The sequence below is a fragment of the Lichenostomus cassidix genome, chromosome 5 (genome assembly GCF_008360975.1).
Source record: "Lichenostomus cassidix isolate B80296 chromosome 5, HeHo_3.0, whole genome shotgun sequence".
NCBI lineage: Eukaryota > Metazoa > Chordata > Aves > Passeriformes > Meliphagidae > Lichenostomus > Lichenostomus cassidix.
Window position 1 is genome coordinate 28,924,431 of NC_139486.1, and position 23,301 is coordinate 28,947,731.

General features: G+C 37.2%; 1 protein-coding gene across 6 annotated transcripts in view; it reads left to right on the forward strand.

Annotated features, from left to right (window-relative positions):
• Nucleotides 1-23,301, forward strand: part of STXBP6 (syntaxin binding protein 6) — a 100,686-nt gene that overhangs the window by 20,100 nt on the left and 57,285 nt on the right. For all 6 annotated transcript variants that reach the window (XM_085061991.1, XM_085061987.1, XM_085061988.1 and 3 more), the window contains one exon: nt 14,937-15,122. In XM_085061991.1, coding sequence (XP_084918117.1) covers nt 14,969-15,122 — 154 coding nt within the window. In that variant the 5' untranslated portion in view covers nt 14,937-14,968. The remainder of the gene's footprint in view (nt 1-14,936; nt 15,123-23,301) is intronic.

Genomic DNA, 23,301 nt, shown 5'->3' on the forward strand with positions numbered 1-23,301 from the left:
TAGAATTGCTTGTATAATTTTTCTTTTCTGCTAAATCTCAGCTCAGAGTTGGTCAGCAGGACTAAATATGTTCTTGTGATGCTGGTGAGCATTTCAAAGAACGTTGTTAGTCGCTTTGGGTCTGTGCATTGAGGCTTGCCTACAGGAGGTGTGGTGACTAAGGGAGATGCTTCAGCCTTTCTAGGTCATCCTCAAGTCACGCTGCTGCTGTCATTCTGCAGAAGTTTTGCAACCCTCCCTCTGAAGATCTCCATCTGCAGTTTTGAAGTCCTTGCTGTCCTTGCTAACCACAAATGAGCACAAAGTTTTTGATTCAATGTTATAAGCTATATGCATGTTGTCTTCTTTCCCACTGCTGAGCTGGTTAGTCTCTTGCATAATTACCTTTTATTTGAAGAAGAAAAAGCTCCAGCTGGCTACTGCTGCTGAATGGGAGGTATTACTGTGTGCAAGCAATGGTTAGGTGTTCTGACTTTCCTTCCTTGTGCTTCTCTGCTCCCACCGCTTTGCCTGTTCTTTGCTGGTACCTTCTGCAGTAGTCTCTCTCATGATCTGTTCATTGCTTAAACCTTCTGAAAGCAAGTCAAAAGCAGTTTTGTTTGCTTGATTCTTTTGTTTTCACTTTCCCTCTTCTAATGAGACTTGGAATAACTGTGTGATAGCAAAAGGCTTGAGTTAGCATGGTCTTTGGTTCCTGCTTGCTGCTTAGTGCATTTACTCAAGCTGTTGCTGGTGTTCCTTGTGCAAATAGCTTCTGGTGGTTTTTAAGCTGATGTTTTGTTTCTCACACTGGTTAAACCTGCCCAGATGCTCTGTGAGCTGGAGGCTCCCTGTGGTTGTGGCACCGGGAATGGTGAGAGGGCTCCCTGGGGCTGTGGGGTGTCCTCAGCCTGGGGTATCAGCCCAGCAGCAGGTGGGCTAGTGAGGCTGTCAGGGTCCTGACAAAACCTATACAAGACTTCAGCTGTAAAACTAAAATGCCTAATAGAAGAGTTTAAAATGCCTTTTTGAGGTCGTTGTCAGGCATGCAGAACGCAGGGCTGACAATATTTTCTAGCACAGAAAGATCATGTAGATATTGGCAATCTTTTTTGATACCATAGAATGTAACTTGCAAAATATTTGACTAGCTATTTCTTGAACATGCTTATTGTAAATTTCTTTTCTATAACAATGATATGGTGTACAATTTTGATACTTGTAGTCGTGTATCCCTGCTGATACTTCAAACAAACAATTTTCCTTTTTGGTCATATTGAGTGTTGTGGAAGTAACAGCTTGTCATCACTTGTTTGCAGATGTCTTCTTGCTGAATTGTAGCCTACATTTGAAACTTGGCTGAGAAAAGCAGGTTACTTCCACTGTTCCCTTCTTCATCTATGTCTTCTCTATCTCCTTTATGCTAAATAGGAATTAGTATGTGAAGAACTTTATTAATCTAATACATGAGCCAAAGATCATGCGGCTTACAGCAACAACAAAAAATCTGAGATGTTTTCCACAATGTTTTTACTTTATGACATAATGAGACCTGGTTTTTGCTGTTGGCTGTGCATAAAGGAAGGAAGTTAGTAGTGCTGTATATTAACCTTACTATAAGCACTGTGTAAAGCAAATGGTTTTGTGAAAATATTTGCTCTGATATGCCATAACCAATGAGTTGCTCCATTTGGGACAGGTTTGCTTGCTGATTTGTGTTATTTAAGGTAGAAGGTAGACATAAAGTAAATTCATTCTAATACTGTTTCTCATAGCTCTGAAACTAGATTGATCTCAAACTTATTGGGCAGAATGCAATGGGACTGACAGAATCACTTTGCTGAACCCAAGTTACCAGCTGATGGCTGTGTTGATGTACTGGCATGGTTTGATTTAAGTGGACTAGCTGTTACATTCTGTACTTTTGTATCTTTGTCAGATAGCTGACAATGCCCTTAATAGGCCTGAATTGAACAGTTGTATGTTGATTGCTTTGATGCAAATGTAGAAAATCAAGCATGGTAGGGAGGTGGTGATTATAGCTTCTAACTGCTATTTTCCATATCAGGATACATATTTTTCATATCAAAATAAGCATACAGTTAACTAAGGAACTAAAGCTCAAGTTACATCTGTTTCTCAGGGTTATTAGCTTCAGTTTGGGCTGCATCTGTAGCTCAGATGAATAAAGGCATACATTTGTTGGTCAGTAGGATTTTTCCAGACTCTTAATTTCAGCTGCATTAATGCATGTCTCTTCTTGGATTTGGTCTGAAAGCTGTGACAAAGGTCAGTCTTCTGCAGTATTGAATGGCATGTAGGTTATTGAATAAAGACCAGAGATCCCCCTAAATGCAAGTGAAATGTAACATATTTGAGCATAAATAAAATAATTTGAAGTGAGGAGTTTGATGGTGAATTTGGAGAGTTGACTTCCAGTTCCACTGGAATTCATTAAGGTATGGATACTTAGCTTCCATTAATGTTTGAAGTGCCAGATTTTCTTCACTGGAATGCAAATTAGTACACCTTAGAGTAGTATTACAAAAGCAACTGGACAGGAAGAATGTTAAAAAACAATGAGCCCACTGCAAACTTCATAGCCAGAAACCTGAATATTTAGAAGTTAACACATTTTTACTGTTCAAAACCAGGAAATCAAATCTTTATTGGAAAGACATAGTTCTTTTTCCTAAATAAGTTACTCAAGTGTCACCAACATCCACTGCTACTTCAGTTTTCACAGAATATATTTAGAAAAGAATAATGCAGGAATATGACTGTCATGCTTTATCTCTTGCATACAAAGTAAAGCCTGATTATTTTTTGTTATGAGTAGGACGTACTGAAGGAATTAATTCATAAACAAAACATCTGTCTCTCCAGCAGTATTTTTGCTGGGATTGGATGAGTCATGGGTTTGGGAGCTGTGCTGGTCTCAGCGCAATGAAATCATCAGAAGACTTAAGGGTTTTTTGCTGTGCTCTCCAGAAAAAAAAAATACATTGTGAAGTTAGTAAAATTTATCCTCCTTTTACTCTTGCACATGACCACCTACTTTTAAGCCTTTATGATATTAGGAACTGTCTTCCAGGAGAGTAGTTTTCATTTTATTTCCCACAAAAACAGGTTGAAGGGACTTGGACAAAACTTTCTGTACTAGTAGAAGTTAATAACCTGAATGTGGTAAGAGGGAATAAAGAAGGTCAGGAGTGGTGAGGAGCAGTATGTTTTTGCCTATTCAGTTTGGACCTAAATTTATATATGGGTAAATCCCATCATTGAAGGAAAAACTTTGAGTTGGCTGACTAAAAGTAGTCAGACTAAAAGCATATTTTAGGTGTTGGAAGTTGTAAATGTGTATTGTGAATTTAAGCCGGAGGTATAAGTTCTCAAGCTTCTTTGGCTGTTGTGTTAGCCATTATGAAGTGAATATGTCTGAAGTAAATTGTTCTAGTGATTTAGTCTATTGAATGGCCAAGTATCAGGTTATAAAGTCATATTTATTTACCTACTGACTGTGTGAAATGAAAAGTAAAAGGTAAAGTGAAGCTTGATTTGAATCATTCATGTTATTAGATAAACCGTTCTCTTTTAATATAGCTGATGGGTGGTTTTGAGGAGTTACAAGTCTGGAGATAATGCTATTGATACCTTTTATGAATTTTATGGTTTTTGTTACTCTTTTTCTGCAGAATATATGAAAGGAAAACCCTATAGCAAAAAGATCACTTGGGTTAATATAAGATGTACTTTTAAAATTTTCTGGGTTCTGTATGTAGGCATTTAATTATTGAATTACAGAATTGCTTTTGACTTCTTACATTGATTGTTGGACTACAAAGGCAAAGTAGTTTAATAGTTTTTAATAAAATATGGTGTTAGTAGAGTTTATGGGTCCTGTTGAGTAAAAAAGCTGTGGAGAGGAGTCTGTAAGTTCATTGTAAAAGGACATATTGTTGTCTCTGAGATGCGTTTAGGATTCAAAAATAAAGTTTAGGAATATGATTTTAGGGCTTGTTTCTAAAGGAATGTGCAGAGATGAGGTAAGGTTTCAAGAATGAGTTAACACAGTGAACTATAGATTACTGCCAAAATTAGTGCATATTCCTCCCACAGTCTCACTGTGTTGATACTAACGTGCAGCTGCAAATTTTAGTATAGGATGAGTGTTCTAATGAATCAGCAAAGTACTGGGAGATGAAGGATGTTGACCTCTTCATTTGGTAACATCTCACAGAGTAACTGGCATAAGCTGCTACTGAAAAGCTGCTTTTGGTTGAGGACAGGACTACATTTATTATTCTGTGAAACAGTTTTCCTACCTGTAACTGGAAATTTCTGTCCTTGAGCAATGGTATGAGTTGCTACTGTTGCACAGTGGTGGTTTGGTTTTGTGTAGCTGGAGGATTTTCATAAGGTTATTTGTGCTGGAAAAACAGTGATACATTTGAGATAAATACATCTGTATCTACATGGATTTGTTTTCTAGGCTGCACTCTACAAACAGGGCTGTGTGGCTCTCAGTTTTTTTCCTTACCTTGTATTCAGATGACTTCGTTAAAGATGCAATATATTTCTTCCTGTTGTTTGTATGGAAAGTGTTTGTGTAATAAAAATCATAATTCTTTATGGGACATGTGCTTGTTCTTTTAGTTGGATGCCATTTTATCTAGGGGTATGGCCATGTAAAATGTGATGTGGGTTGTAAGTTGATTTTGGCAGAGTATTTGTTGCTGTGGACATTGTCAGTTACTATACTTAAGAATTTGATAGGGGAAAATTGAAAATGCCACTTAATTTGAAAATGTATATTTATCAATCAAGTGTGCCTTTGATGCTAAAATAACCTTTTTGTAACCCTGTGAAGATAGTGAGAGATGATGTTATTTCAGGATCCATAGCTGTGCCCACTCTTTAGAGACAGTGTAAGTTATTCATTGTAAAGTTGAAATTGATATTAAAGTTGGAAGGCTATCTGATGCATTGAGTTGGTGTCTTTTGGGATTTGTCTAAAGGAAGATGTACATTGTATGTTTTGTTGTGTTTCCTCTTTGTTGTTTTTTTTTTAACAGCCCTCTTACTTTGACATGTGAAATGGGTAGATGCCTAATGGCTGTAAATCTAAGTTCTGTGTGCAATAGGCATGGAATCACTCCTAAATATATGAAGTGAGTGATAAAGGGGTTTTGTGTTATACTGTCCTGTTGTGTCCCTGCTCCCTGGACAAGATGTTTCTAACACAAATGTAGGTGTTACTCCTTGGTCCACCTTCCCATGCTCCCCTATTGTATTGTCTCAGTTTCATGCATGCAAAACATATTCGATTCTCCTAATGTTTTCACTTCAAATAAAAGTATTCCACTATCTCTCTTCTTTGGCAAAATGTAAAAACACATAATAGAACTGGAGAGGGATGTTTTTTGTTTGCTTGGGGTATCTAGGTTACCGTAACTCTTTCATCCTTCGCTGTGCTGGTATACTGTTCTTTTTAGAGTTTAATGTAGAACTGCAAAACATCACTGTGGGTTTTACATACAGGTATTCCATACATTGATTAATACCATGCTGATCTGTAAGAGATATTAGTCTAAAACTTAATGTTTTTTCCAGGTCTGTAAACCTGATGAAACATTTCCCATCTGCAAGAAGTTACAACTTGCTCCCTGAAAGGAGTCCAGAAGGGAAAGTGGCATTTTATTTATTTATTATTTTGAAAGAAGGCTATCTTGTTCCCAGCAGGCTATCATTTGACAAGATTTCTCCTTACCATCTCAATGTTTGATGGAAACTCTCTAGCTAATAAAATAGAATAATTCTGCCTGATCACTGCAAATTACTGTGAAAATAAGTAAGGGGGACTTAGTTGAGAGGAGAAAAGCCAGTAGTTTCCTTTCTAGGTTTTCTCAGCTTTCTGTGAGACAGAACAAGTCAGTTATTAAAAAATAACAACCAACAAAAAAAAATTTAAAGAAAAGCCAAACAAGACCCCAAAACAACAACAAAAAATACCCCCAAAAACCCTAAGCAAAAAAAATTTCCCAAAAAAACCCCACTCAAACCAACAAAAAAAATCCCACATAAAACGCCCCCAAAAAGACAAAACAACAAAAAACCCCAAAACCCCCCACAAAACCTCATAAATTTCAAATGTACAAGGCCTGTTTGCAGTTAGGGATTTTTTCCTGGGTTCTGTCAGGAGAGCCGAGCTAAAGCAATTTTTAATTATTTCTGTCTTGATAACATCCCTTGAACAAAACACTGGAGAAGACCATTTTATTTTTGTTTGTAATTTCTTAAGTTTGCAGAACTATGCAGTTTTGCAAGCTTTGTTGAACTCACCCATTTTGAAATGAGCAATGCTTGTAAGTGCTGGAGGATTCCTGGGAAGAAGTATGCAGCATGTCAGAAATGTATTCAGCTTGTGTTATTTGCCAAAAAGAGAACTGTGTTTAGTTAACTGCTGCAAAGAGTCAGGACTCTGCCAGTAGATGGTTTGCTGCTTTTACATGGTGCTTGTTTTCCCTCAAGAAAGACATTCATGTAATAGTTCATAGAGGTGTGTCTGCTCTTACGGAGACTTTAATATTCCCAGAACTGCATATATTTCATTTTTAAAAACGTTATGCATTTTGCTAGTAAGTTATTCTTCTTAGGCATTTGGAGTGATTGAAAAAAACCTATTTACACATACTGCGAAATGTTGATTCACCTTGGGTGGATGAAATAAAATGCTTTAATACCTTGATGTTATGTTTTATTGTCTTCTCCCAATGTATTACTATGCTTTAGGACTTCTCCCCAGAATTAAAGTAATACAAAGGAACATTTTTTTTTTAATGTGGGTGTAGCAGGTTGCAGTTCAGAAAATTGAAAATATTTAGCCTTAGAGACCTGACTTTGTTCCCTCCTCCTCTTTTGGGATATTTAATTTAATGGATGACTGTAATGTGCAGAAATTTGCTATTTGTACCAATATCAGTTATGTGAGGAGGAGTGGAAATGGAACTGGGAGGACTTCTAAAACCTTTTTTCAGAGTGTACTGAAGTATACTAGTTGGAAGAAACAGGCAAGGCTACTATGTGCCAGCTGTTAGCACAGTGTTGTGGGGTTTTATTTTTTCTTTCTTTAAAACACCTTCACCTAATACTGTAGGAATAACCTGTCTCTCTGGCAACCTGTACACTAAACTATGAATCCATTTAATCTGTTTTTTCAATTTTTAGGACTTTAGTCGAAACCAGGTTCCTATGAGATGTCTTGACAGAGTAGCTGACATGAGTTAGTGTTGTAGTTATGTGAGCTACACTGCAGTAATAGCATTGCATCATATGTTTTGTGTATTTCCTGTAGGCAACAGATTTTGATAGCTATGTAACAGAGCCTGATTTTAACCTGCCTTTTTCATACCCTTCTGTTTAACCCAACAAAAAATAGTCAGTCTACCAATAAATTTTATACTATCTTGAGCCCCATTTGCTCTTAACAAGGAGCAACGCCATAAAAACCTCATGTTTTTGCACTTTTTAGTTGGTTTGGTTCTCTGTAGCAAGTTTTGATTCTGAAAAGCTTTGTCTAGGTCAGCTGATTTCAATATTTGATGGAAGTACATGACATTTTGGGTTCTGTCTTTCGAGTGCAGTTTCATGATCCTAGTAAACTAACACTGCTGGGGCCCTATGGCAGCCCTAACTTTATCACCAGCATTTCATTCCCATGTGCTGGTGCTAGCACACAGCTGTTGATTGCACTATATCAGGGAGCCTGATTGAGTAAAACCAAAACTAATCACTATTTTTTAAGCTAGCTTAAAACTGGATTAATTCTCTTGTCTAGTTCGCTGCACTACCATAGAAGCATTTATACTGTCATAAGGAAGAGAAGCACAAAAAGAAGGCAGTAATTTCTGGCATTACAAGTGCTCAAGGTAGCCATAAGTTAATGTGAAACAACACAAACTACTAAAAGAAACTGCATGTTCTAAACTACAGTCCTTCAAACTAATTCCCGTTTCCTTGAGGAACATGTCTGCTTCTTCTCACTAGTATTCTTTTATTTCATTTTTTGGTGGTTTTTTCTTTGCCAAAATATGGACAAACAATGGAACAAGCAACAGTAGCTCAAATACAACTTCTGAGCTAGTGATTAACAGTTGATCTGGGTTTGTGATGAAGTGTTAGGCCATGTGAATAAGTTGCAACTGGTTTAGTGGTACTTCTCATGCTGTCTCATGTGATATTAGTCTTGAGTTAACTAAGGACATTGAGTTCACATGAAAGTAGCATAAGATGTAGGAATACAAAAGTGATTCATAAGTGTATTCCAAGGAATTGGTATCTTTCTAGTTGTAACTGAAGGAGTGAAAGGAGGCTTTGTTAGGTCTCAAACAATTTTAACTGTCTAAAGTGATAGCACATAGGATCTGGAGAACTGCAAGTGTTAAAACACAGAATTGGAATGTAAAATTATTGTACAGTAGGAGAAATAGCCTTAAAACGGTAAGCTCAAATATCTCCAGTTAAGTTGAAATAATTAGTTACTCAGATGTCAAATGTCTTTTGTTTTTTTTTCCCCCACAAAAAGACTGAAGAGCATGGTGAGTGTTGAACTGAAGTTCTTGTCTTTTGCTGACTGTGTGACAGTAGCTGTATAAAGAGTATTCACTCTAAGGTCTATAGAATATCTTGAGTTGGGAGGGGCTCGTAAGAGTCACCAAGTTCAACTCCTCGCTCCTCCCAGGCCTACCTAAAACTAAACCATATGATTAAGAGCATTGTCCAGAGGCTCCTTGAACTCTGACAGGCTTGGTGCAGTGGTCGTTTACTTGGGGAGCCTGTTCTGGAGACCAACCAAGCAGTTCTTTCAGTTGACTCTGGTGCCGTAAATGAAGCTGAGTCCACACTTAAGGATTGCATTTCAAAAAAGGTGTAGGATAATGGGAAAAAGTCTAGAGAGGTGAGGTGTTTGGAGTAAGAAATATATGAGGAATAGCAGAAGAAACTGTAATAGTCCCTCCTGCAAATGAAAGTCTAATGGTGGGTATTATAACTGGTCTAAAGATCTAAGCACTTCTGAAAGGTCATAAGAGTTAAGCTAATGTTTTAAGACTATGATTTGTGATGTTGTTATGCAAAAATAGTATTTTTACTGCTATGAGTGTCCCAGTGTCCTGGGGGTAAACTTTTACAAATGTAAATCCAGTCTCTCTGTGGCTTTGTTATACAATCTGGCAATTCCTAAATTTCCTGGTGAATGTCTGTGAGATTCAAAATGTTCCTGTTTCAAAAGTATGACTCCAGCACAGTCTTCCCAAGAAATTGACTAGCTTTTGGTAAACAGTTTTGTTGATTGGGTGGTGCTGCTTCATGTGGTGTTGCCTATCTTTATTTTCAAATTCTACCATTCTCAAAATAATAATGATTTTCAGATACTGGGACTCTTTCTGTGAGAACCTGAGTGGGTCTCCAGCTGTGTCTCTTCACTCAGAAAGAGCTGGACAGGGCTGTACAACAACTTCTACTAAAATGTCTTTCCCTCCCTGGGGTAGCTCCCATAAACACCCCCTGCTCTTCATACTGATTCCAGGGGAAGGCACATTTAGGGAACACTGCTGCTTTTGGCAGTTAAGAAAATACTGAAAAAATTAGTGTCCACTGATTCTGGCATCATTTTATTAACTTCTTGTGAGTATAATCTTGATCCAGTATGCTATGAAAACATAAGCAGAAATTAATTTTAATTTGCTTCAGTTCTTGAACATGTAATTATTTTCTTGCACACCAGTTTAGATTAATCTACTGACAGTCTGCAGCCATTCACACACAGAATTGCAGTACAGAAATGTTATGTCTTGTATTTGAGTTGGATTTTCCCAGATTACAGTATTGTAGGTTCACTTCAGTATTACATCCTTTCTGTGAGCTGGGATCCATGATATTATTTACTAGGACATTAGCTTCTAGATATGGAATTGCTGTTTTCTTTTCAGAACAAGAAAAAGCTTTATGACCCAAAATATGTAGTAACCCATCCATCAATATGCCTCTGGTGCCTTCTTGTGCCTTCTTGTGCCATCTCCTACTTAATTTTCTGTACAGTTTGAGGACAGTTTGGGGGCACAGTCTCAAAGGAACCCTGTGATATTTCATCTTCTGCTTTTGCTGCAGCTGGCTTGAGGAAGTACAGATATTACTTATCATGATGCTCTACGTATGTATTTCACCCATCAGAGCAGAGTGCGGAAATGAAAGCTGCTGCTCTGTCTTCCACATGAAGGTGGGACTGGTTCTCATTTACACATTTGTGGGATTTCTGTGATCTTCCTGATAATCTGTCTTTGTAAGTAGATGTTTGAGTTTTTTGTGGGGTGATGGACGAAGGTGTACAAATCTTCTAGGTGAACTTTAATTTTTTCTTTCCTTAAAGGATTGTGTTATAGATGAAATAAACTCAAAGGTACCTTCCTTTTTTTAATTGCCTCTTTATAAATTACTATTCCATTCAGAGCTTTTTATCTCTTTAGATCCATAGGTCCATACAACTTGCACAGAATTCAAATCATCATCCCTTGTAAGGAAAGGTTATAGGAATTGCTCAGGGCCTCAGGCTGCCTGCCTCAGGTGAAGAAACATGTCAAGTACTGAGATACTTTCTGCTTCTGTCTGACTGTAAGATCCTATTACTACGCACCTCTCCTCTCCTATTTTTTTTTTTGCTTGACCAAAAACATGTTCTCAGGCCACACAGTATGGTAGCCAGTATAGTCTTTCCTGTTTCTTTTGCTTATTCTAGGAGTTTTTGAGAGATTCAGTGATTCAAACAAGGCTGCTTCAAGGGCTCAGTAAGCAATTCTGCTAAATTCCCATAAGCAAACAATGGCTTGATTAAAAAGTTAAGAAGGCTTGTATTTCTAATTTACAGTAAATTTTGCCAAGTGTTGGTCTTGGATGAGGTGGGCTACAATATAAAACCTCTGTAGACTTCACTTAAAGGACAGAAAAAACTCACTTCATAGCATGAAAGATTCAAGTTTTGCATTTAGGAGCTGCTGCTCTCTAAAGTCTGCTTATGTCCAGTTCAGCTTGCTTTGGCAGTTTATTTTGTAATTACATATGTAAGTAAAAACACATTTCTTGTTTCTATTTTGAATTGCTACAAATACAGTTACAGTTTCATCATTTTCATATTTTGGAATTAATACATTATTCAGATGAACTAGTCATAGCTGAGAGGTTATTTGGAAAAATAAATTGGAAATATGACAGCCTACAAATAACTCTGGAGGATGATTGAGGTTTTTTCCAGTAAATACTTCTAAAAGTTGTAAACCCGTGTTAGTAGCAAGTAGTAGAATTTTTCTGGCTGGTGTAGTGGCTGCTGCTATTGTCCTAATTTAAATAAATATCTGTCAAGCAAAGTTAGATTAGAAAATAGAAGGGTGAAAGAAGATGTTCTGATTTCTTTTTTTCATGTTCAAGCATTTTAAAGATTTTACCTTGACTGTTTTAGAGTAAGGTTGATCTACTGATTTGATCCTTGTTTGCAGAGCTAATTAAACTTGATGTTATTTCTCTAGGATAAAGTTACGCTTAATAAATGTATTGCAAACCAACTTTTAGAAATTGTACGTTCTAATATTTATTCTTTAAAGATTTATAAATTCAGTGCCTTGGTTTTTAAATGATACTTTGCTTTTTCCAGAGTTGTATGAGCTATTTGTTTGAGATAACAGCAAATACAGGATTTTGATGACCTGTAATGTTCAAAGTAGTTTAAACAGTTCCAGCAAGTAAATACCAGACAATTATCAGAATAGCAAAAGCTTTTCTTTTGGCAACAGTGTCTTGTAGTGATTTCCTAAACTAGATGTCCTCTTTCAGGATAGTGGCTTTATTAAAAGCAGATTTGAGTGCTTGCTAGAGTTACTATTCCAAGAATAGTTGGTTGCTTAGATGATGTCACACTGCAGGCAGCATTTCAGTGGTTAGCCTGTCCTGTGAGCCCATCCCTGTTTGTGATTAAACTAAAGAACCTTGAAAACAGCGAGGTTTAGCATACTGAACATTTTTTCCTTTATTTTGGAAACTGTTACATCCTCTTCCATCTCTAGCTTTGTATTTAGTATCTTCTTTCTAATTTACTGCTTTTTGAATTCTGCATGCTGAGGATTAGTGTCCCCAATTCTTTCGGCATACCTACACCCTCAAAAAGATACTGTAAATCTCCTTTTTTCCACTTACTTGCATAGAGTCCTATAAAACATGTGGGTGTAAAGATAAATTAGCCATTTGCTGATTGTGTGCCTGAAAACAGTCTGAGATTCTGGCTGACCAGAAAACAGTCCAGTTTTTTTGTTACTGAACATGTGGGATCAATTAAGGATTCAACTAAATTATCTTGGTTTTATTTAATCTTCTTTTTAAGAAATTGCCTTTAATTGTTGCTTCTAGAGGAATAGTCAGCTGTTCATAGAAGGGAGTTTTTAGTGATAGAAATACAACAGAGAAGAACTGTAGTAGAGAAAGATATGAGAAGATGCAAATGAGCAGCGCATTGCAGACACTTTTTTGAATCCACACAGGAATCTTCCCTCTATGTTTCTGTGGTGTGCTGGGGGCACAGTGTAAATGCTGACATCTTGTTCCATAATGCTATGATAGATGGAGTGAAAAATTGCAGAAGGAAAATGGGATCTTTGTTCAGCCAAAAGCATCATTATAATAATTTGAGTGGAGTTAAATATGTGGAACAAAGCATGTGAGGTGGGAAATGAGCTCTCTCTCTCTCTCTCTCTCTCGACTCTTAGGTTTACTGAAACCTTTAAATCACCCTTACCTCAGTGGGGGACCATGTTGCAAGTAGTAATACATTGTCTCAGAGTGCTCAGAGATCCTCCAGTAAAGCTTCTTTAAGGCATTTTATTTTGTGTTTGAGTGCAACTGGGAGGAAAAAGTTCATGTTGCAGTGCATGAGCTTATATGGGCCATGAGTGGAAACTGCTGATGGTTTAAATTTGTCCTGGAATGTGTGCCAAGAGAAAACCTTATTGTGCAGAGAAATATGCACTTATGACATGAAGTTGTGCATGTACAGACAGTGGATTGGGGTTTTTTTCACAAGAAGAGGGGTTTTGTTGGAGAAGGGGAGAAAATGAGGCTTATGACAGGAAAAAATTAGGAAGTCGTCCTGTATTTTTTTGGCTTTTTTTTTTAGTAAAACTGGCAAAGATTGTTATCTCCACTTGTGAAAACAAGGAAATTTGGAAGGCTTTACTTACTTAAGCAAAGGTCTTTTGCATGCATCTACTAGTACACAGGGAGAAGGCTGCTTATTTGAATTCAGCTGCTGATTTTTTTGACCTATGAAAAACATCTTCATGTAAACTGTATTGGCATCTCAATCTCAGAAGTCTGTTTGTACACAGGCACAGTTGTTTTCTTCTTTGAATAAATAGGCTTCTGTGGTTTGTGTTAGTGTCAGTTTTCACATTAGTTTTGGCAGTCATGTCAAGTACACATTGTGTTAGATTAGTTGTTTAAACATGGCATCTGAAGCTGTTGTCAACCCAAGTTCTGGGAACAGAAGGATCACAGAAGCCAGGAGTGCACACTTTAGTTGGAGGTTCCAGTCCCAGCATTTGGTACTTACTGTGTCTGTCTGTGTGCAGCGTCTGCTGGGTGTGTATAAAACCAGTTTAATGACAAAGCCAATAACAGCATGCAGAAATAAACTGCAATATTTGATGGCTCTATGTAATGTCTTCTGTTTCTCTGCTGAAACAGGAGTTTTAAATTGTCTCGCACACTATGTTGAGCTGGATGCTAAATAAAGTCTTATTTGTATGTCCATTGTATAAAAGCATTTGCATTAAGTGATAGAGACGACTGTATACAGAGAGAGGTATATTAATGAAATATTCTAATTTTTGCGTTTATTTTAGTTGTTGCATATGTGGCTGCCATTCTGGTTTCCTGCTGTAAGTTGCAGTGCACAAGCAAAAAGTAAAATGATTTGGGAGATCTCTGCAACAGGATTTGGATATTGTCTTTTGTTTTTTAGCTTGCCTGTTGAGTACTCTCCCCTTTAGTTAGGCTCTTCTGTAAGCTGTGGTGAGGTTTCTTTTGTGGTACACACATGACTAAGCAGCTTCCCTCCTCCCTCCCCCTCCCTCTTCTCTGCAATAATTTTTTGCTTTACAAATGCATATGTCTCTCCTAAGACAACTGTCTCTTTTAAGTCAACTGTGCTGTTTTGTTATGAAACACATTGAAGAACTGACCTGGGTCAGAGTTATTTAGCCCAAAAGCAGAGGTGTGGTTTTATCTGCATTGACCCCGTTGGTGTCTCTGACACTGTTTTGTGTGCAGTTGCCCAGTCAGTAATTCCAGAGGAGTTGAGGGGATGAGGTGCTAAAGCTGCAAGAGGTGCAAGAGCTGTGCAGTCAAGCACTGTCACCAAGAGCAGTCTGTTGAAGGAACAGTCTCACCAGGTCCAAAGCTTTCTCTGTCTCCTGTGAACGTGACTTCTTGTGTGCCAGCACAACCACAGTGCTCCTTCCCTATGCCCTTGCAGTGCTTTTCCTGTGTATGTGGGACACAGGTCTGTTTCCCTCCAGTTGTCAGAGGGGGAATTAATGAAGCTTTCATGCTGCATGAAGTTAAACAGGGTGTTTCTTTGAGGAGATTTTGCAGCATACTAAAGTGCTAGTGTGGATGGCTTCTGCCCAAAATAAGTTAAGATAATTTAAGCAAATTTAGGAAGTGTGGACAACTACAGGGAAGACACTTAAATGCTTTGAAAATTCTGCCTCTAAGAATATGAAATGACTTTCTAGATTCTTTGAGTCAGTAAAAATTTTCTTTGAAGGTCAGAGTTTTTAATGCCCATGTAAGTTAAGTAGACTTTGATAAAACCTAAGAGTTTCTAATATTGCTTATATTTATGATTTTATTTTTAGAGAGCAGCTGTCTGCTATACCTGTGATCTACAATGAATGCCAAATCTGCAATCAGCAAAGAAATTTTTGCCCCACATGATGAAAGGATGCTGGGAGCTGTTCAAGTGAAAAGAAGGACAAAAAAAAAGATTCCATTTCTAGCTACTGGGGGTCAAGGTGAATATTTAACATACATCTGCCTGTCAGGTAAGTTTAATGACTTTTGACATCCAGTTATTTGTTTAATCTTGTCTTTGATTAACTGATTAGATGTTGTCTGCAACCATAAGGAGCTGGGTAATTCCAATCTTAATAGTGCGATTGGAGAATTATAGCACTTATATATTTTGTCTTGAGGAACCACATGCTCTAGGCTGTTAATATTTATATAGTATAATAAATTGAACAGGTGTTTTCATTATTTTAAAAACCCCCAGGTGTTCTCTCACAGCACAGCTGCAGAATATGAACAAATAGAATAGTTGGTAACAGTCTTTCCTTAGTCAGATTAAGATATTTCTTAGAAGGATGAACTTTTCAGGACATTAAAATGATATACAGTGTAATTTTTAATGCCATGTTTCAATGTCTGCCAGCTGAGTGTGTGTGAATACCTTTGGTATTTTAGGGTGATCTAGCCACTTAGGTTTTTAGGCATATCAGTTCCTCCCTTTGAGTGTGTGCATCTTGCTGAAGTACAACTAGTGTCCCGAAGAAAAGTGTTCTGTGAATGTCGGAAAAGTGAAATTATTTTTGGACTAAATGAGAGAATGCTTCATGGACTCTTTCAAATTGTGGTGTTTTTTGAAAAATAATGTTAAAACTTTGAAAGCATAGGATGTAAAACCCACAGTGACTCTACTACTGTTCTAGGACATCACACATTTGCCCAAAAAATGTACATCTATTGGATGTTGCTGGATGAGATGTTATTTGTGTGCATATATACAAGTGTTTATGTTAAAATATAAGCTGCAGAGGATATGCACACCCGTGTGAGGTCAGTAAGACAAAACAGAAGACCTTTCATTTACAGCTGAGTATTCTGCTTATCATTACAGAATCACAGAATATCCTGAGTTGGAAGTGATCCACAAGGATCATCAAGTCCAACTCCTGGCCCTGCATTTTGGTAACCCCAAAAACAACACCATGTGTCTGAAAGCATTTTCAAATGCTTTGTGAACTCTGCCAGGCTTGGTGCTGTGGCCAGTTGCCTGGTGTGCCTGTTCATGGCTTTGAACACCTTCTGAATAAAGACCCTTTTCCTGGTACCCAGCCTAAGCCTTCCCTAACACAGTTTCATTCTGTTCCCTAAGATCCTGTGAGAGTGATGAAATCAATGCATGACCCTCTGCTTCCCCACATGAGGAAGCTGTAGACCACAATGAGGTCTCCCCTCAGTCTCCTATTTTCTAGGCTGAACAAACCAAGTGACCTCAGCCATTCTCCCCACATACAGAGTTTCAAGGAAGGACTTGAATCAAGAAAGGATTTAAAAATTGATTCACCTGGGCTGTTCCCTTGATTTGTAGTTGGGACACTCTGTTTGGATGTAAGAATTGCAGGTTTCAAACCTTTCAAGGTGTAGAGCAAACTAATCTCTGCCTCCCATCTCTTAAAGAAATGTTCAAATCACTAATGTTTTTAAGCAAAGCTAAACTCTTCTTCCTTTGGCAGTCATATTTTTCAAATGTCAGTCCAATTTTTTTTTAAGTCTTCTTGTAAAGAGCAATCATGTTTTAGGTCTGTGCAGTGAATTTTGGAATACACAGGTGTTTGATACCCATGTTCACAGTTAAAGGTTAGAGATGTGATATGTGCTTACAATTTTCTGTAGGCTAACTATTCCATAGGTGGATTTTGGTTTTTTGAATTTTTTTAGAAAAATTGCCATTCTGGAAAACTTAACCCTCCTTCAGCTCCCCCACCCCATATTCATATGTATCAGTCAACATGGATTTTAAGACCTTGAATGGTCTTGATTGCACCTATTGTTTTTCTGCCACAGGGATAGCATATTAGGAGTAAAGGAGAAATAGCAGATGTCCTGACATGAGCAGAGTTTGTCACTTATGAGAAGGAGAAGCGTTCAGGATCTAAATGAAACTACTTAGTGGCAGACAAAGTGCCACAAAGTAGCAGAAAAGCTGCATATTGGTGTTGCAAGAACCTTCACATGTGGCTCACTGTTCGTGGGGTTTTGCACAGATCTGAGACCAGATTTTTTTCATACATATTTGTAGTTTATATTATGAAAGCACAGTATGATTGGTAATTTGAGTAGGCAACAGAGTGACTAGGGAGAGGACTGCCTGCCTGTGTTTGATGTCACATTCCAAACAGTCATATCAGAAAGATTATACAGATCAGTAAGGTCAAGTGCGATTAGTTATTTAGTTGGGAATCATCAAAGGCACAAAACCAAGCATTGGAAAGCAACTGTTTCTGCCACTGCGTTTAAAAGAAATTGTGATGAGGATAAACTGTAATTTTTGCCTATTCCTAATGGCTGTGAATCAAGAATTTGTTTTGCAGCAAGAAGTTGTTACAGAAAAAGCTTCCATTTAGTAAGGCTTAGATTAATGTGAACATGGCAATTTAGCTGTGCCCCAAACTGTCAAAGATGGACAGTATCTTGGGACAACAGAACATACTTGATTACCTTCCTTTTTTGGTGTGATTATGTACAGTGAAGCAGACACAATGGTGGCTGGCTCTGGATTTGTATTTGTATTTCAAGCGACATGTGCAGAGTGTTGCGACCTCTTTCGTGGAAATGCCCTTATCAGCCTTTGGCTCATGTCCCATTTTTGCCAGGTTTGCTATGTATTAGGTAAACAAAGTGACTGGAATATATGTGTGTTCATAGTTTCCTAGTACTAATTCAGTTTGGCATTTGCTGAAAGGAATTTGATAATTTACTCTTTAGAACAGAATTTGTCGTTTGAAAGAATACAATATAAACTGACTCCTTAAGGGATATAAATATTTGGGAATTGTCTAGTTGTAGTTTCATCCAGGGTCTGGTACAGAAAATGAAACATTGGGACAGCAACTGGGGACAGCAACTTTTACTTACTACAATTTTACAAATTGTTACAAACCAGAGTTAAATGTTTTCCTTTTTTCCTGTGTTGAGTTGAAGTTTGGTATTAAAAATACATGCTATCATAGTTGTTTATTTGAATTTCTGAAAGCATGGGTAGAGATGCTGAGCAGGGGGAATCCCCTTAGGCCTCAGAGATTGGATAGAGAATCATTTAAAGAATCAAATATTGAGCAGAGTGAGATGGGGGAGTAAAGGAGATTGTTCCTTAATAATGGTATTTGAAGTACATTCTGGATTTTTTTATAATTTTACTATATGAAATACTGAGTTGGTTAGAAATAAAAATTAAAGAGGTATAACTAAAGCCTGTAATCTGAAGCTGGAGACAGATTAAGTTAAGAAAGCTGTGGCAAGATTGCTTGACAGCCTGGTGGAAACCAAGCAGCTGGGTTACCTGCAGCTTTCTAGCCTAATGTTGGAGCTGGCCAAGTTAAACTGGCAAACAGAGCCAAGACAGATCTTCAGGGAGTTATTTAGTTGAAAAACAGCAAGAAAGGAATAGACAGATGGGAACCACAGAGGTGGGGTGGCTGTAGGCAGAACAGTGAAAATGAAAACTGGGATTTTTTGTAATGTACAAGAGGATTTAACACAGAGAAAAGACAAGAAATTCAAAGCTGAAAGTGGATATTTATCACCTCCTCCACACTAGCAGACCTAGTGATAGTTATTGGATCAGATCTAAGTTTTAATTTTGTCACCATTGTCTTATATAATTGAAACACAATTGTTTAAAATAGTTCTTAGCCTTATTTAGAATTCTGAATTAAGTATAAAATACTTAAAAGGTCACTTCAGAAATATAGGCCATTGCCCTACTTGCTTGTGCACAGTTCTGTGTGTGTTATTTCTTTGACGCTCTGTCATTACATTTTTTTAAGTCACTTCTACTAATTAAAAAGATTTTTAATGTCATAGTGCATTGGAAATGTTCCAGTTTGTATGTATGGATGTTGTGTTGACCTTTCAGAATTAAATACCTATTGCAGTTGTGGTGGAGTGAATGAACCAGATGGTTCCTTTTGAACCCGGATTCTTGTGTGCCATAACATTCAGCTTAGTTGCTCCAATGTTTCTAGGCTTTCTGCTGAAAACCTTGGGATTAGACTGTAAAGCTAAAGTTCTTTAAAACCAAGAGTGAAACATTTCTCTGCTGTGGTCATGGCTTTTAACAGTGTTCTTTCTTTGCCATCTCCAAATTAACATTGGCAGTTCAGGGCTTTTTTTGAACGGCTTTTATGCAGAAGCACAATCTATTAGGAATGGTGCTAGGAAAGCCAAAAGGAAATGCAAAGAAATAATAAGAAATAATATACAAAAATAAGATGCACATGCAGGGGGAGAGCATGTTGGGCTTTTCTCCTTCTTTAAAAGTTAACCTTATTGACTATATCACAGACTTGTTCAAAAGATAGGTGGTATCAAAGATAGTTCAGAAAGCTTGGAAGGCTCTTTACATTTACCAATATAAGCTCTTGGTTTTTGGGGTCTTTTTACTTCTGTTTCTAAGTATACACAGAGACAGAGACTTGGTTTAAGAGCTTAAATAATTCTGTGAATATTTCATTTTCATGCTTACAGCTGATACATAACCATACCACTTGCAACATGAGCATTTGTACTTTGATATCTTGGCTGTAAGTCCATGGTGTCATGAAGTTGTTTTTCCAATTACAAATTTGTTGTTCCTGCCATACTGGCTGCTCACGGAATAGCATGTTACCGAGGAATGACCTATATTTCTTGCTCCTTTTAAAGTATAAAAACCCACTTGATGTGGCTGCCAGGAACTGGCCATAATTTCATGGGGAGTTCAAGGGCAGGTTAAGTGCAATTGGGTTTTCAACATGGTAGCTGAACTGAAAATTGAGAAGTGGTGAGAAGGAACTTGTTATCAAAAGAATTCAGTTTTTTCCTAATGTGTTCTTATTTTCGAGTTTTACCAAAGTGATAATCTCCTAGTTTTTTGGGGTTTTTTTTTCAGAATTTTCTTATTGAAGAAAACATCCCATTTTCAGGAATTTGTAGTGCAGAGGATTCTCATGTTTCCTTTTCAGGACATGAGAAACCAAAGAAAATGTCATTTTCCACTGACTTTCCAGGATAATGCTCTATTTGTCTGCCCATAGGGTGTTTTGATGTATTAGTGAGTATTTTGTGGGGTGGGGATAGAGGGTGGTATTGGCATTTTCCCTCTGTCTAACTGTTGTATTAAGGAGTGAAAATGTTACTTCAGTGTTTGTCATATTCACTTTCAATCTGACCCACTTGAATGTCAGACTATTGAATATTTGATTGTTTATACAAAATAGGTCATGACTGACATAAGAGATTTGGTCAGCCCAGAAGAACACACCTGCCAGATGGTGGTCCAGTAGTCTGCAAGCTCTGACCTGGACAGCTGTTTGCAGACAGCTGCATGCCATTTGTGGTGCTTGGCCCAGCCCCGTGGATCCAGACTGGATGCATGCTGAGCATCTGGGCACAGACTGGGATGTTCAGCATGGGCTTCTTGTTGCACATGTTGGCTTAAAGACTTGTGTTCTGTCCCTCAGAGAAGACAGATGTTAAGTATTCCTATGTTTTGGATGAGTTCCTTGAATGTTACCTATTGGTATAAAAATGTCGCTGCCATCACTAATTCTCTGCCTAACACTTTAGCATTTTATCTGAAAATACCTGATAAAACTTCCTGATTGCCAATGGAGAAACTATTCCAGAGTTCAGTGGAAAGGACTCTACAATGCAGAAAACATAGAAAATAAATGTACTATTCCTTCTTTATTAGCTATTTTTAGCGTCACAGTACAGACACATTGGATATTTTCTTCAGTTGGCTACTGATCCTCTAAAACCTTCTTGTGCAGAGTCATTGGCTGCTTTTGCTTCAGGTTACCCAGGGATAAAACCTACACAGATATTGTGCAAAGTTTGCTTTCATGTTGACTAAGTCGAAGTCATACAATTTGCTAGTGTGGGTGGAGTTAAACTGATGTAACATTCTGTGGTTTCCACATACATGTAATTGGATTCCAGTCTCATGGCAACTTCTCTGTGTTTATTCCTGGACTTCCATGGACTGATGCCTCTGACTGTCTTCCAAGTGCTCACTGAAATTTTTTACCATTGCTCATGCTGCTGGTCTGGTACAAATGTGTGCATTAGGATCTCTGGCCATGAGAAACAGAAACAACTTCAGCTGACTTTTATTCACATGAAACCATTACAACTAGCATTATAGTTGTAAAAAATAAAGTACAGTGATGAAGATGCTATGAGGAGAGCCTGTTTTTTACTGGTAAGGATAGCAAGTCTTTGCTCTAGCTAGCTCTGAAAAGTTATGTAGTTTGCTGTTTGGGAAGAAGCTGTGGAAGTATGCCAGGAATGGCATTTAAGGTGAGTGGTTTTGCCTGTAGGATTACAAGATGCCCTTAGAGATCACTTGGCTTCAATTTTTTTGTTGTTGTTTACACAGTATTAAATAGGTTAATTTTTTTCAAAGTGTCTTTGGCACAGAGGAAGAATAATCAGTAATATATTTTCTCATGAATAAGCTACAACTCCTTTTTCCCTCATTTTAATGCTAGGTATATTTTGTTATGCTTAGATACAAGTGTGTTGGCATATACCTGTGTAAAGTGTAATCATACTAAATTCTTTTATTTTTGTTTAATCTTAATACAGTAATTGTTTTTACTACTAGTAAGTAAGTAAATGTACAAAAGTGTTGTCAGCCTTCATATGCTATTTCATGTCTGCCTTAGCTTTTTTTCCCACATTTTTTTCTATTACATTTTTTGGTATTTTTCAATTTGAAAAGCTGGAAAACAATTTTCTGGGTTTGTACAGCGCACCATCTGTATAAAACTTAGTTGATTATTGGAGCTCATAGAAGACATTTGAATACTCATTTCTTGTGGCCATGATGCAGTCTTGAAAAATCAGCTTTCCTCATCTGGAATGCTATTTGCCTTGAAACTTTTGAATGTCTAAATGGTGGAATAGGTTTCATTCAATTTTCTTTTTTGCTTTGCTCCATTATTTTGAAAAAAATTTATTTGATCATTGCAGTACTTACCTGCTGTACTTCTGAATGAGATAATGCCTTCTTGGGATTGTGTATGTGGCAGGTTACTCTATTTTCTTTACCACTGAGTATGTTTTAGTGTGGTGCTCACATTTGTTGCTAGCAAAGTTATTTCCAGTGATATCAAATTCACATGCTTCATTAAATGCTATGCAAAAAACCTACCATGTTTACAAGTTCTAAGGAATAGTATAAAGGCAATTTCTGCATAATGTAAATGCTCAAGTGTTTGCAACATCAAATACACAAGAATGATTATGACCTTTCATGGATGGATACATTTTTCCCTTTATTAGTGTTGCTTCAGAAGCCAACATGATTGGAATTAAACTTCTATGTAAAAGCAATAGAACTTAAGCACACAGGTCTCTTGAGCACCCCTGCTCTTTATTAGGGTTTCTTTGAACTTAATTAAGTATAATAGAAGCTTGGAGGAGTTTTCTAATACTTACTCTGCCTTTACTTCTCCTTTTGGAATAGATGTCTAAAAATAATTAAAAGCTTTTACTTAAAAATTTTATTTATTTAGTTGTTTTAAAAATAAGGAAATAAAAATTTATGTATGCAGAGGCATAATATTATCATTAGCCTTTCTGGGGAGTTAACTAAGATATGTTACAACTTCAGGGATTTTCACAGAATCACAAAATAAGCTGAGTTGGAAAGGGATCCTCAAAGATCGTGTGTGCCACGGTGATGTTCAGTCAGGAGTTGGACTTAATGATCGGAGGACTCTTGCAGCCTAAATGATTCTGTGACTCTTTGATCACTTTCAGTTTTTTTTAAGTGACTGGTCAATACAGAGAACTTCTGTTACTAATGTTGCCTTCAATTTTATTCAGGATTGATCTTTTGGAATTGCTTTTCCTTCTGCCTCAACCAGACATAAATTCCTTAGAAAGATTTCCAAAATCTCAAATGAGGTATCTTGGAAAAATTAGAAAGGAAAAAATGTGAGCAAAACAAAGCCATAGAAAATCTGATGGTAAAAATGAAGCATCAGGTGTGTTTATTTACCCATATGTAAATTTGCAGTAATTAAAAGGAATAAATTCAATATTCATAAATACAAATTCTGTTTTGATGCAGCAAGTTTTTATACATAAAACAAATTGGTTACAAAACTGTAGACTGGAAGTCTCACACTGGGAGCTGCTTGTTGCCCCATTCATTATAAAGGAAGCTTA